Source organism: Canis lupus, chromosome 16, assembly GCF_048164855.1.
Source record: "Canis lupus baileyi chromosome 16, mCanLup2.hap1, whole genome shotgun sequence".
Taxonomy (NCBI): domain Eukaryota; kingdom Metazoa; phylum Chordata; class Mammalia; order Carnivora; family Canidae; genus Canis; species Canis lupus.
Window position 1 is genome coordinate 5,271,683 of NC_132853.1, and position 15,286 is coordinate 5,286,968.

At 50.9% G+C, this 15,286-nt stretch overlaps 1 protein-coding gene across 1 annotated transcript in view; it reads right to left on the minus strand.

Moving 5' to 3' along the window:
* NIBAN2 (niban apoptosis regulator 2) overlaps nt 1–1,974 on the minus strand; it is a 51,711-nt gene extending 49,737 nt beyond the window's left edge. Inside the window, exon 1 of the mRNA XM_072777989.1 lies at nt 1,776–1,974. Within this exon, the coding sequence (XP_072634090.1) occupies nt 1,776–1,830 (55 nt within the window). The 5' untranslated portion in view covers nt 1,831–1,974. The remainder of the gene's footprint in view (nt 1–1,775) is intronic.
* Between the last annotated feature and the right edge of the window lie 13,312 nt (nt 1,975–15,286).

Genomic DNA, 15,286 nt, shown 5'->3' on the forward strand with positions numbered 1-15,286 from the left:
GTTATTAATAGCACTGAAGTGTTGAGAAGAGAGGGGCCAGCATGCTCAGTGGGCACAGCCCTCTTCCACCCAGCGTGGGATCCACAAAACAAACCCAACCCTGTCCAGGAGAGGGCACTTCACCTTTTGCGGTTTCAGTCTCCACCCCTGTAAAATGGGGGTGGGGTGGGGGGCTGGCAGTTCTCAGCCCAGAAGGTAGGAAGAGGGGGGAGAGCAAAACCCCGCCGAAGAAGGAGCAACACACCCCACCCAGGCCGGGTGAGGGGCCCCAACAGGAGGTCGTGAATGGATGGACTGTTACAAAGCCCCAGGAGGCTGCCACCGACAGGGAGGGACAGGAAGACTCCGCCCCGGCTTTCCTCCTCCCAGAGTCCAGGCCTGTCTTATAAGGAGGCTTTTCCAGGACTTAACCCCCGCTGCTCTGAGGCTGGAGAGGGTCTGACTCATTTCTACCTCACCCTCACCCCAGTACCAGGGGCCCAGGCCTGGTACAAAGGGGGAATTCAGGCAGCAGGCCCAGGACACCACAGTCACTGAACAACCCTGCCCCAGCACCTTGTTTGTGCTCAACCTTGGGGCTCAACCTGGAGACACAAAGTTAAGGGTCACCTGGTCCCTCTTCCCAAGGGGTACAGCGGCCAGAACACAACTGCTGAAACTCTACAGGACTGAGCAGGACACGTCAAGATCAATGTAGGTGGATGCAGTGCTCTGGGCTCACTGGCCAGGGAGTAGCAACTTCAACAAGAGGAGCAGATTCCTCCTTCCATCGGCCGCATCCATCCCCACACCCCACATGGACCAGCACCCCAAGCATTGGTGCCTCCTCTATGCCAGGCCCTGGCTAAGCAAGCATGAACTAGGTCACTTGAGTCTCTCAACAACTCATTAATAAGAAATTATTCGCCCCATTTCAGAGAGGAAAAAACTGAGGTGCCAAGCCATTAAGAGACTTCTCTAAGATCTAACGGCTGGGAAACAGATGCTGGGATTCCACCCAGGCAGCCTCACCCAGGGAGGGAGAGGTGAGCCACAAAACTGAGTTTCCCAGGCAGTCTGAAATTCTCACCCCATCTCTCCAATCTCCAGGGTTGGGGGAGGAGGCACTGGGGGGCTGCCCCGGGAAGCCTGGGGTCGGTCGCCCTTCTGAGAAGTGGCCACTGTGCAGTGACAGGCTGGGAGCAGGGTTGGCTGAAGGAGGGGGCTGAGGAGGCCGGGCTCGGGCCTTGACCAGCCCCCTGGACACGCCTGCCAGCTGGAGCACCCAGCTTGAGCCTGAGTCAAAGGGCAAGCAAGGGTTCTGACTTACTCCTCCTGTGCACCCCATCTATCCCCAGCCCTACTCCCCAGGCTCAGTCCAGGCGGGAAGGGGCCTGTCCCTAGAAGCGTCAGCCACGTGTACTAGGGCTGGGGCCAGGACGAGCTGGGGACCGGGACAGTGAGGGAGGAAGATCAGGACACGCTGGCCGAGTGGGCCACAGCTCCATCGGGGTAGTGCGTTGGGGGATTCGAAGGGGCCGGCTCGGAGGGGGTTCCAGGAGGGGAGGGGGCGGTGCGACTTCCCTCAGGAGGGGGAAGGGCGAGCTCATTAGGGGCAGGAAGGCGCGCCCAAACGCGGAGGCAACCCGCGCGGACGGAGCACTTGGTCCCCAGCCACTCCCGCCGTGCTCGGGGCCTGATCCCCCAGAGACCCGACTCCGGCGCGCCCGGGTTGGGGGCGTGGCCCGGGGGCTCCCGGCAGGACCCCCCGGCGCGCCGCACCCCGCCGGACTCACCTGCGATGTGCTGGCGCCGGGCGTCGTCCAGGTGCGTGGACAGCACGTCCCCCATGGCGAGGAAGAGGAGCCGCGGCCCGGATCCGCCCGTCGCTGCCCGCGCTGCTCAGGAGGACACGGCTGGCGCCATGCAGCCCGGCCCGGCCCGCTCCCGCCGCCCCTCGCTGCGGCCTCCGCTCTGCCCGCGCTCCAGCCCCGGCCGCGTCGGTCCCGCCGGCCGCCTCCGCCCCGCGCCCCAGCCCGCGGCGCCGCAGCCCCGCCGCGCCCCGCCCCGCCCCGCCCCGCCGCGCCGCGCCCCGCCCCGCCCCCCGAGCCGAGCCCCGCCCCCCCCGAGCCCCGCTCCGCCCCCCCGCGCCGAGCCCCGCCCCCGCCGCGGCCGCGGGGCGGGACACCCGGGGCTGCGGGCGAGGCCGGGACAAAGACCGGTCCGAGAGCGGGAGCGAGCAGCGGCGCGCCCGGGGGCGCACCAGACCCAGGCCCAACCCAAGAGAGAGATGGGGCCGGTGGGGGCCCCTGAAAGAGCGGGGAGCGCCGGGGCCTCCAGCCTGGGGTCACCTCCTCCCCTATCCTCGCGGGAGGAGAATCGCGCCCAGCAGGCCGTGGGGAACCGGGAGGGGATGCCGAGGCCCCGGTGCGGGCACTCGGCGTTCGCACCCCACTTCTCCGCCCGCCGCCTCCCGCTCTCAGGAAGCTCCTGGCCTGGATCCGACCTGCCCCAGAAGGTGTGCCCGGCCCGCCTTGCACAATAGCGCGGGGAGAGGGGGTGGCCAGAAGGCTCCCCGGGTGTCAATGCCAGGCGGACATTCCTCAGGCTCAGCGCATGGGTATTTCACTCGGGAGGTAGCTTGTGGGACAGGGCAGGGCAGGAATGGAAAAAAACAATAGAACTTTCCAGGTGCTCAAAGATTCTAAACTCACGGACCTGCATGGTCTGTGGGTATCAATCGGGCCTGCGGGGCTGGGCATGGGTGTGTCCAGGGTGCCACAGGAATGTGTCGATCCTACCCTCACCACCCCCCAGGCCAGTAGAGGAAATAGGCCAACAACTGGGACCCCCAAAATCATGGGTTGGGGTAGCAGAAGCCTTCCTTGGCTGCTGATGCTCAGACTTCCCCAAGCTGCATCCCAAAGGTCATCCAGCTTCTGCGTGCTCACCCTGGTGTCTGAGTACCCACCACCCATGTATCCCACCCTGTAATCGGGCAGTTCTTACTGTAGCTATGACAAAGGCAAAGAATGTGGTAATAAAAGTTGGCATTACTGGGCACAGGTACTTCAGTCCTTTCAACATCGCCAAAGGTAGGTTTGAAGTTGACTAATGTGATACTGGCCCTCGTTTGTGCAGCCAGTGGCTTACCAGTCATTCAGCATACAGGTGGTAACTACCTGCTTGCTCAGCCCTCTACAAGATCCCGGGGTGGGGGTGCTGGGAGCAGGGGTGCTGGCTGGCTGTCCCAGGACTGGAGAACTCTTAATCTCAGGTGGTGAGTTTCAGCTCCACCTGGGGTATAGAATACTTAAAGATAACTTAAAAAAAAAAAAGGGGGGGGGGGAAGAAAGGAAGAAGAAAGAAAGAAAGAAAGAAAGAAAGAAAGAAAGAAAGAAAGAAAGAAAGAAAGAAAGAAAGAAAGAAAAAGAAAGAAAAGAAGAAGAAGAAAAGAAACATGCTGAGTGTGGGGTTAAGGGAAGTTGCCTAAGCTGTCCTACCCTCTCTGTGACCCAGGACAAGTGGCATTATTCTGAACCTTAATTTCCTTATCTGTCAAATGAGAATAATGACACTTTGTTGTAAGGCTTAAAGCATATAACAGAGCATCCAGCACAGTGCCTGGCACAGGATCGGTCATCTCAATACATAGAGCCCACCATTCTCTTATTGTTATCACAGTCCTTGCTGCCAAGAGCCTATAGGAAGGAAAACATTTCATTTGTTTTTGTTGTTGTTGTTTTTTTCTTTTTTATTCTCTCAGACACACAGAGAGAGGCAGAGACATAGGCAGAGGGAGAAGCAGGCTCCCCACAGGGAGCCTGATGTGGGACTCAATCCCAGGATCCCAGGATCACTACCTGAGCCAAAGACACTCAACCACTGAGCCACCCAGGCGCTCCGAGAACATTTCATTTTGAGGAAAATCCTAGAGGGACTAGCACCTAAACTACCAGTAGAAAAAAACAGAAGTTAAAAAAAAAAAAGAAAAGAAAAGAAAAAACAGAAGTTGACAGCAGACATTGGAGAACAGCATTCCAGGAAGTGGAGAGCACAGGCATAGGCCAGTCTTTAAAGAACAGGATGGATTCATGCAGCGGAGAGTCTTCAGGTGGAGTTGAAGTCAAGCTGGTTTCCTTTCCAGGGATTAACTGAGGCCAAGAGAAGGAAAGTCACTTGCCAAAGTCACACAGCAAGGCAGAAGCAGAACCCAGCCAGAAGTCAAGTCTCCTGACACCCAGCATCTGTCTGTTCTCTTTGAGCAACCAGATAGAAGTAACCAGAAGCAAAAGAGGCTGCTGCTCTCATTTCATTTTCCCCACAGCCCAAACTATAAGGACGGAAAGGTTTGCTTGCCCTAGGCTTATAGCTGGAGCCAGCCGGCATCTGGACACCCCAGGGCATGTCCTCGGTCAGAGTGGAGGCTTGGGCCAGTTGAGATAGAAGTGGGGCCACAGGCAGCCTTTTGTCAGCCTTTATGGTACACCCAGGCCTGTCACCCTGGAGCACCTACAAACTACCCAGAATGCCAGAACCCTAGTCCATCCCTCCCCTTCCCCGCCCCCCCCCAACTTCATGGCTTTGGAGACCCTCTGTCACATGTCACCCAGCCCCTCTGAGCATCTGTGGTATGTAGAAAGCAAATGAAATCATGAAAGTAGAAAGGCCTGGTAAACTATAAAATGCTGTGTGGATGCAAATAGCTCCCCTCAGACCTTGACGCCAGTCCCAAGTGAAAATTCATTCAGTTGGGACTCCTGGGTGGCTCAGCGGTTGGGTGTCTCAGGGCATGATCCCTGAGTCCCAGAATGGAGTCCCACATCAGGCTCCCTACATGGAGTCTGCTTCTCCCTCTACCTGTGTCTCTGCCTCTCTGTGTGTGTCTCTCATGAATAAATAAATAAAATCTTTTTTTAAAAAATTCATTAAGTTCACATACACAGAGTTTTACCTAGCAGTGGAGTGGAGGGGAATTGACTGTTACAAATGTCAGAGGGAGGCACCTGGGTGGCTCAGTGATTGAGCATCTGCCTTCAACTCAGGTCGTGATCCTGAGGTCCTGGGATCGAGTCCCACACTGAGCTCCCCACAGGGAGCCTGCTTCTCCCTCTGCCTGTGTCTCTGCCTCTCTCTCTGTGTCTCTTACGAATAAATAAATAAATAAATAAAATCTTTAAAAAATAAAATAAAACAAAAATGAAATGGGAAACAAATGCATGGAGCTCCAGCTGTGTGTCAGGTTCTACTGTAGGGGTCGAGAATACATCAGGATACTGGATAGTCAAGATCTCTGTCCTTGTAGAGGCTATGTTCTCATGCTGGAGGGAGAAAGGTAGTACATAAACAAGATGATTTCAGAAAGAATAAACATTAAGATAATGAAATAGGATGAGGGATTAAAGTGACAGCAGTGGGAGTACCACCTAGGAAGGCAGTCTGGGAGGTAACACTTGGAGACCTGATTGGCAAAAAGTAGCCATGAAGATCCAGGGATAGCTATCATTCATGGCCCTTGTGCTCATGCCAGATATCATGCCAAAGGCCTTCCCTGCCTCATCAGACAGCCCTCACAACTACTTTATTGGAAGAATGACCAGTTTTAAGGATTTTCAAAAGATGATATTCCATTGGATGCCCATACTAGCCCTTACTTAAACACTGGGTAGGTAGGCCTGGAGGGCACACCACGTAAAGGTGTCAGTGTGAGCAAAGGCAGGGGAGATGAGTCCTTACCAACCCAGGGTCTGTTTCAAGGGAAAAAGAGAGAGGCGCCCCTACCCTGGACAGGTGGGACCAGACAGGAGGCTCCTTAGTGTTCAGAACATAGGGATTTTTACTTTATTCTGAGATGATTGTAAACTTCTTTAAAAGTTCTCAGCTCGGGACATGGGAGTGACTCAGCAGTAGAGCATCTGCCTTTGCCTTGGGGTGTGATCCTGGGGTTCCAGGATCAAGTCACACATCGGGCTTCCCACGTGGAGCCTGCTTCTCCCTCTGCCTCTCTCTCTCTTTCTCTGTGTGTCTCTCATGAATAAATAAAATCTTTAAAAAATAAAATACAGGAATCCCTGGGTGGCTCGGCGGTTTAGCACCTGTCTTCAGCCCAGGGCTTAATCCTGGAGTCCCTGGATCGAGTCCCACATTAGGTTCCCTGCGTGGAGCCTGCTTCTCCCTCTGCCTGTGTGTGTGTGTGTGTGTGTGTGTGTGTCTCATGAATAAATAAATAAAATATTTTTTAAAAATAAAATGAAAAAAAAAAGTTCTCAGCTCTTGGGGGGACTGGGTGTCTCAGTCTATTAGGTGTCTAACTCTTGCTTCCACCTCAGGTCTTGATCTCAGGGTCATGGGATCAAGCCCTGTAGGGCTCCACATGCTTGAGATTCTCTCTCCCTCTCCTTCTGCCCCTCCCTCTGCTGTCTCTCTTTCAAATAAATAAATAAATCTTAAAAAAAATATATACTCTCGGCTCTTCACTACTTTATGTTAATAAATCAGGCCAGTTGTGATCTTTGGGTGGAGGAAGAATGACTTATTTTTTTAAAGAAAAATGAATACAGTCATCAGTACTATATGAGGAAGAGGAAAGGATTTCAGGAAATTAGACATCAGGAGAATTTCTCCAACTCTGAAAAGCTGGGAACCCCTGCCCCTACACTTGAGGCTGTTTTACCATTCAGTTTTTAGTTTTGAATAAATTAAAGCATGTTTTCATACATTTCTTGGCTCTTTGTGGGGATTTACTATTCATATCTTCTGCCTGCTTTTGCATAGGAATGTGTATGTTTTTTCTTATTGGTTTTTAAGAGCTCTTTCTATAAGGAAGAATTTCTCAGGGTGCCTGGGGGGCTCAGTTGGTTAAGCGTCTGCCTTCTGCTCAGGTCATGATCCCAGGGATCAAGCCCCGCTGGTGTCATCATTGGGCTCCCTGCTCAGCAAGGAGTCTGCTTCTCCCTTTCCCTCTGCCCAACCACCCGCCTGCCCCGCTCATGATTTCTCTCCCTCTCCCTCTCTCAAATAAATAAAATCTTTAAAAAAAGAAAAACAAAAGCAAAAAACTTCTCAATACTGCAATGTGTGGTGCAGGGGGTGTGTCTGCTTTTTTTTCTAGGGTTCTTGATTTGATATCTATCCACCAGCTCTCTCCCACACCCTTCACTTGGCCCAGGCCCTAAAGCCCAGTGGAAGATACCAGGCATGTGGACAAAGAAGAGAAATGATCCAGATCTAGAGCAGAGAAGGAAGACTCCCCATGCCCACCTGCTGAGCCTGCCCTCTCTGGCAGAGAATGCCACCTACAGCCCCTGATTCATCAGTTCTTTGTCAGGAAGTGGCTTCTGCCCAGCTGCCTCCCTGCAGGGCTGCCCCGCCCCACCTCACCCCACCCAAAAGCACATTTAGAAACTGAGACCTAAAGGTAAAGAATAATAATACTTTACTTGGAAAGAGGGGGTCCAGGAGGGTCCAGAGCTTGGACAGCAGCCCGGATTAGGGAAGGGATTTGCCCCAAAACATATGGTAGGGGCCCAGGCCAGGACCCTTCCTGGTTTTATAAGAAGGAGGAGGGGCCCTTCCTTGCCCCATGGGTGCCTCTCTCTCCCAGTTGGCTCTGAGTCCCAGCTCTGCTCTCCCCGCAAACCTGTCAGACCTGAAATAGCCCAGGAGAAAAAAAACAAACACCTTGGGTAAACAACAGGGAATGTGAATGAATCAGGATTTTGTTTTTAAGGAATATCGTGTGTCCACTGCTGTTTACCAGGTCAGGTCGGCATGGCCCCTTGTGTGGAAGGGACCCTGGCACCCCGCCTGGACCTCCCCTCTTTATTGACTGTCGAGTGGTGGAAGGAGACACAGCTCACAGCCATTCCATCTGTCACCTGGTCTTTGGCTGATCCGGCCCCCTTCTTGCTCCTCTTGTGGCCAGCTCCACCACCACACCCAAGTCCAGACCCCAAGACTCTGCCCTGTACTCTCCCCCACCCATTAACTAACCCAACCCTTTAGTGGCCTCCTATTTGTTCCTCAGTGGAGAGCCAGCTGGATTGTTCAAAACACAAATATGACCGTGTCATTCCCCTGCTTCAAACCTTCTGCGGCTCCCACTGTCCTGAGGACAAAGTCAAACTCAGACCCCAAACACGGCACTGAAGGCTCCTGCCAGCCTCCCCTTTGCCCCCTTCCCCTGGCCCCCCTCCAGCCATACTGACCTCTCATACCCACAAACTAGCCTTGCCCGTCTCCATCAGGGTTTACACACATGCTGATTCCCTTTCCTGAGTTTGCCCCACCAAGCACCAACCATCCTCAGCTAAAACAGAGAGGCCTCTCCTGTCTGCTGCTTCTCCTAGTGCCTTATACCTCCTTCATCACAATCAGCATGTTCATAATTACTTAATTTTGTGTGCAGTTATTTGTTGAAAGAAGTCTTCCTCTCTGATGACAGGACTGTCCTCGTTCAACATGACAGCCCTAGCGTCAACATAATGGGAGCTTGGGTGAGCACCTGCAATGTGCAGAACACTGCCCTAGGCACTGGAGAGGAATGTGACAGTGACACCCACCTGATCCCTGGGACTTGGCCACCTTGTTCCTAGACATGCATATGGTCACACCTGCTGTGGCCGCACCCACTTCACTCCCCATTTGTCAGCAAAACCTGTTCAGTGTCCCTGCCATTGGGAGCCTCTGCTTGCATACCTCCAGGAAGGGGGTGCTCACCACCTCCCCAGGTTGCAATTCCATGTCCAGCCCAAGAACACCAAAGTCAGACAAGAGAGTACCTCAGCTCCAGCAAACAGGCAGGGAGTGAGAAATAGTGACAACATTGCTGTTCCCAGCTGTGGGCTTTACATCCTCTGCCTTAATCGACCTTCACCACAGCTCCATGGAAGAGGCCCTTTTCAGGGACATTCATATTCCAGGGAGAGAAAGCTGAGGCTCAGTGAGGTTAAGTGACTCATCCAAGGTCACACAGCAAGGAAGACATGAAAGTTAGAGACATACGCAGAGCTGCAACATAGTGCAACACACACCATCCCTCCAGATCCAAACCCATGGGTTCCTCTAGTTTTCACACACAAAAGGGGATTCTCTGCTACACCCACTGTCTGCTCACTCATTTTTTTTAAAGATTTTATTTATTTATTCATGAGAGATACAGGGGGAGAGAGAGGGGCACAGAGACACAGGCAGAGGGAGAAGCAGGCTCCACGCAGGGAGCCCAACATGGGACTCGATCCCGGGTCTCCAGGATCAGGCCCTGGGCTGAAGGCAGCTCTAAACCGCTGAGCCACCCGGGCTGCTCCATGCTCACTCATTTTTTATTTTTATTTAACAATATACTGTGAACATCTTTCTATGCTAATGAGTTTTTAATTCTACTGATTTTTAATGGCTGTGTGATATTCCATTTTCTGACTCCATTAAACTACTTGCCTATGAATGGACACTTCTTTTCTTTTCTTTTTGTTTTTTTTAAGATTTTATTTATTTATTCACGAAAGACACAGAGAAAGAGAGGCAGAGACATAGGCAGAAGGAAAAGCAGGCTCCTCATGGGGAGCCTGATGTAGGACTCGATCCCGGGACCCCAGGATCACCACCTAAGCTGAAGGCAGATGTTCACCAACCAGGTGCCCCTGGACACTTATTTTCACAATTATTTTATGAGGATCAGTTGCTAGAACTGGAATGGCTGGTTAATAAGCTGTCTTTTGAGGTTCTCAATACATGGTGACAAATTGCCCTGATGAAAGGATTGTAGCAGGCACTAGTTCTCCTGTACCTTGTACCTGTCATATGTTCCTTGTCCAGTACCCAGTGTGTCACGGTGATCTTACCTCTCACCTCACCCCCACCCTCCAGAGTGAGAGATCACCCTCCCCAGAGACCTCGAGCTTAGCTGGGTTCCTGACTTCCTGGCAAGTCCCAGAGACATTTGTTGCCTGGCCAGTGTTGATGTGATAGTCACTCCCAGTTCCTCCAGGGCCAGCCAGGAGGGTTTTAAGGCCTCCCCAACCCACATGTACCACTTCCATGTCAGGCGTGGTTTCCCGCTGGGCTACAGCTGCCCCTCACCAGCTGGTGACTCAGAGCCTGGCCAGGATGGCAGTGCTGGCTGGGTCTACTCAGCACTCCAAGTGACTAAACTTGTGGTGAGGCTGGGCTGGGCCTCTTGAGGTGGGGCTGCCTCCACCCCAGCCTGGCCCTCCTTCCTCTCTCCCTTGGGTATTACTGCTTTCTGTCCTCTGGGCCTTCTCAATAGGATGAGAATAATCCTGGATACCGAGTGCCTGAGTGTGCCAAGGTGATTGAGACACAGTTCCCACACTCTCCGAGGGCCTAGCCTGGAGGACAGAAGTCATGTCGTGGGGATGAACAAAGAAGAAGCCCAAGAGGAAGAGGGGGGTGGTGGCAGAGAGGGAGAGACATGTGGTGGGGAGAGTCCAGAGCTGGGCATCAGGGTGGGCACTGGCCACTGTGTAAGGACCATGAGGACCAGGTAGGGGAGCAGGGAGCTTGCAAGGACTGTCCTGTTCCACCCCATATGGTGCCTCCATGAGAAGTAGCAAAGTCTGGGCGCCTGGGTGGCTCAGATGGTTAAGTGCCCGCCTTTGGCTCTCCAGATCCTGGGATCAAGCCCTGCATTGGGCTCCCTGCTCAGGGGAGTGTCTGCTTCTCCCTTTTCCCCCTACCTCACACTCATGTTTTCTCTCTCTCTCTCTCAAATAAATAAATAAAATTAAAAAAAAAAAAAAAAAGAGTAGCAAAGTCAGTGACAACAGGCTGGGGCAGTCTTACACCAAGGCCCCAGCTGGCTTGGCAAGTGCAACATGGGCTGGATTCGACCCTGTCACCCAGCCCACCGGATGCCCTCGTAGATGTTTGACCTGCTTATGCAGGAGTCCTGAGTGAGGAGGCAGCCACAGGGATGGTACCTCCTCCTAGGGGAGCATTTGGAAATGTGTGTATGGGGGAGTTCTTAATTGTCACCATGTCTGGTGTCTGTGGGAGTGGGGGAGGAGATGCTATTGGCATCTAGTGTCTGAAGGTCAGCAACGGTAAGTATTCTGCTGAGATGGCCAGTGCTGCCCAGGCATGAATTCCTCCCTTGCCCTCAAAACCTAGGGCTGAGACCCCTCTGTTGTCCAATTCCATTGTGGAGAGGATCATACCTACTGTAGAATTTCCTCCAGTGTTCAAAGTGGTTCTGAGATACACTGTGTCACTGGGCTTGCACCTCGTCTGGGCAAGGACTAGGCTGATGTTTTTATTTGTCATCTAGGAATAATGATGGCAAGGACACGGGTAGACATTGAGCGGCCCATGTGCTGGGCACAGGGCCAGGCCTTTGGATGTGTTATCTTCCTGATGGTCCTATGAGGGCTGCACTATAATTATCCCCATTTTGCAGATGAGGAAACACAAGCTCAGAGAGGCAAGGTCAGTCACACGAATGGGAAGTCAGGGAACTGGGTTTTCTTTTCTTTTTTTTTTAATGATTTTATTTATTCATGAGAGACACAGAGAGAGGCAGAGACATATGCAGAGGGAGGAACAGGCTTCCTGCGAGGAGCCGGTGTGGTACTCTATCCCAGGACCTAGGGATCACCACCTGAGCCAAAGGCAGATGCTCAACCACTGGGCCACCCAGGCTCCCAGGAAGCTGGTTTTTCAACCCAGGTTTACTTCACTGCAAAGCCCTACCCCTGCCGTTAAGACGGATGGGGAAACAGACATTCTCACTGCTCCCCCATTAGTCACTGGCAAACCCAGAACCAAGGTCTCTGAACCTGTTCATCAGGAGTCTTCCCCCTCCACCCCTGTGCCAAGGGCCCCATCTGCAAATGTGGAGCCCTTTAATAAGAATTAATTAAATTTAAAAAAATATTTTATTTATTTATTCATGAGAGACACAGAGAGAGAGATGCAAAGATATAGGCAGAGGGAGAAGCAGGGTCCCCGTGGGGAGCCCGATGCAGGACTCAATCCCATGACCCCGGGGATCAAGACCTGAGCCAAAGGCAGTCAATTAACCTCTGAGTCACCCAGGCATCCCCCTTTAACAAGAATTAAAAGAAGCATCTTGATCCCAGGATCAAGTCCTGCATGGGGTTCCCTATGGGGAGCCTGCTTCTCCTTCTGCCTATACTTCTGCCTCTCTCTCTGTCTCTCAGGAATAAATAAATAAAATCTTAAAAAAAAAAAAAAAAGAGTAAAAAACCCCAAGGAGAGGCCTCCCTGAGCCTATCCTCCATCCCTGGTGCCTGCTTTCTCCTTGTATTTCCTGCTCTGGAAACCTGAAGGCAATTTCTTTTACCTAAAGTGACTCATCTATCTACCTATAAGGTATCTTCCTGTAACTGTGAAGAACTCCAAAGATGCTAAATCCTTCCTCTCTCTCCACCAGAAAAGGCCCTGGCTGCCCTCAAGGTGAGCAGGAGCGGAGTTTGAATAGTTTTTAACCTTCTGATGGCCATGGGGTCTGGGCCCCACTGGCTATCACCATCCTGGGCCTCCACTTTCGCAAAAGGGAGCTAATAATCCCTGCCAGTCTCGTTCATGTAGAAAGGCAATGAAATCAACCATGTATAGCACTTGGCCCAGGGCCATTAAATAGTAGCTGTTCTCATGACGACTGTCAGCATTGAGTGTGGAAGACAGATGGGGCTACCCTTGATGATACAAGGTGGACAGTAGAAGATGCCAAGGTAGGGGTTGAGCCAAGGATCATGGGAGTCCTGAGCTGGGAAGGTGTGGCATGAAACAAGGTGGCTTCTTGGGAGGAGGTGGTACTTGAGCTGGGCTGTGAGAAAAGGAATATATATGGTGGTTGTAAAGAGACCATGTGTCTCAGGTGTGCCAGCTGAGCGGCAGAGCGCTGATTCATAGAAATTCTCGTGGGAGGGGGGGCCTCCGGATGAGAGGAAAGGACTCCATGGGACACGGACAAGGCTGGGAATACTGACCTAGGAGTCAGGAAAACAGTTTTTCTTTTCTTTTTCTTTTGTTTATTGTAGCCTAATTTATACATACCAAATGCACAATGAGGGTTTTTTTTTTTAATGTTTTTGCTGCTTTATTGAACCATAATTGACATATAATAAACTGCACATATTTAAAGTGTAGATTTGATCATTTAGAGCATATGAATACATACAATCAGCACCACAATAAAGGTAAGAAAAACACCCATAACCCCCAGTGTTTCCTCCTGGCCCTTTATAATTCTCCCTCATCTCTCCCACTCACCTTGTGTGGGTGGAGGCAGCCACTGACTTGATTTCCACCACCATAGATGAGTTTACATTTTCTAGAATTTTATATAAATGGAATCATACACTATTTTTTTGGCCTAGCTTTTAAAAAAATTCGTATCATAATTTTTCTATAGATTTTATTTTTAAGGAATCTCCATATCCAACATGAGGCTTGAACTTACAATCCTGAGATCAAGAGTTGCATGTTCCACAGGCACCCCTTCAAACTCAGCATCATAATTTCAAGATTCATCTATAGTATTGTATTACTAATTTACTTTTTATTGCTGCCTTATACTACACAGTAGGGTTGTACCACTTGTCTTCATCCTTTTGCTTGTCGGTGGCCATTTGAATTGTTTCCTGCTTTGCGGTATCATAAATAAAGCTTCTGTGAACATTTGTGTGTGGCTTGATGAGTTGTTGGTTTTTCAAAAGATTTATATATTTATTTGAGAGAGGAGAGAGTGGCACACCTGGGTGGCTCAGCGGTTGAACATCTGACTTCAGCTCAGGGCCTTAACCCCCGGGGTCCCGGGATCAAGTCCTGCATTGGGCTCCTTGCAGGGAGCCTGCTTCTCCCTCTGCCTGTGTCTCTGCCTCTCTCTCTCTCTGTGTGTGTGTCTCTCATGAATAAATAAATAAAATCTTTAAAAAAAGAGAGAGAGAGAGAGAGGAGAGAGAGTACATGCAAGCAGGGGAAAGGGCAGAGGGAGAGGGAGAGAATCTCAAGCAGACTCCCTACTGAGCATGGAGCCCATAGGGGGCTACATCCCAGGACCCCAAGATCATGACCAGAGACAAAATCAAGAGGTGGATTCTTAACTGACTGAGCCACCCAGGTCCCCTGCATGTTGAGTTTTATCTATGTATGCATGTGTGTAACTATCACCCAGGTCAAGATATGAAATATTTCCAGCACCCAAGAAGTTCTCTTGTGCCAGGTCATATTCTCTCAATGGTGATTGCTGTCCTGACACTCATCATAAATCAACTATGTTTGTTCTAGAACTTCATATAAATGGAATTAAACAGCAATGCAGCACATTTTCTTTTGTGTCTTATTTCTTTTGCTCAATATCATGGTTCTGGGGACTCCTGGGTGGCTCAGTGGTTGAGCATCTGCCTTCAGTTCAGGTCATGATCCCTGGGACCCAGGATCGAGTTCTCCATTGGGCTCCCAGAGGGAACCTGCTTCTTCCTCTGTCTGTGTCTCTGCCTTTCTCTCTGTCTCTCATGAATAAATAAATAAAATCTTAAAAAAAAAAAAAACATCATGGTTCTGACATTAACCTGGGTTATCCCCTACAACCACAGTTCATCCTCTTTTTTGCTATTATCCCACTGTATGGACACACCACAAAGTTTATCACATTCTCCTGGGTTTTTTGTTGTTGTTTGTTTGTTTGTTTGTTTGTTTTCACATTCTCTTGTTGATAGACATGTGGGCTACTCCCAGGTTTTGGCTATTACAAATAAAGATACTATGAATATCTGTGTACAGTATTTTTACAGACACATCCTTTCTTCCTGGTGCTTGAGTCATAGCTAGGAGTGGAATTTCTGGTTATAGGGGAAGTATGCTTATTGCTAGAAACTGCCAAACATTTTTTCGAAATAGTTGTCCATTTCGTGCCCCCACCAACAATGTAGGAGAATTTCAGTTGCCCCACCTTCTTGCCAACATTTGGTATTGTTAAGCCTTTTGAGTTTAGCCTTGCAACTGACAAGTGCATGGTGGTTTTGTTTTGCGTTTCCTTTATGACTAATGGTATGGAGTATTCTTTCCATGTGATATTGGATTTCATTTTACATTTATTTTTTTTTAAATTTTTATTTATTTATGACAGTCACACAGAGAGAGAGAGAGAGAGGCAGAGACACAGGCAGAGGGAGAAGCAGGCTCCATGCACCGGGAGCCCGACGTGGGATTCGATCCCGGGTCTCCAGGATCGCGCCCTGGGCCAAAGGCAGGCGCCAAACCGCTGCGCCACCCAGCGATCCCTCATTTTACATTTAAAGGCTGTGTTATTATGAAACATGCTTGA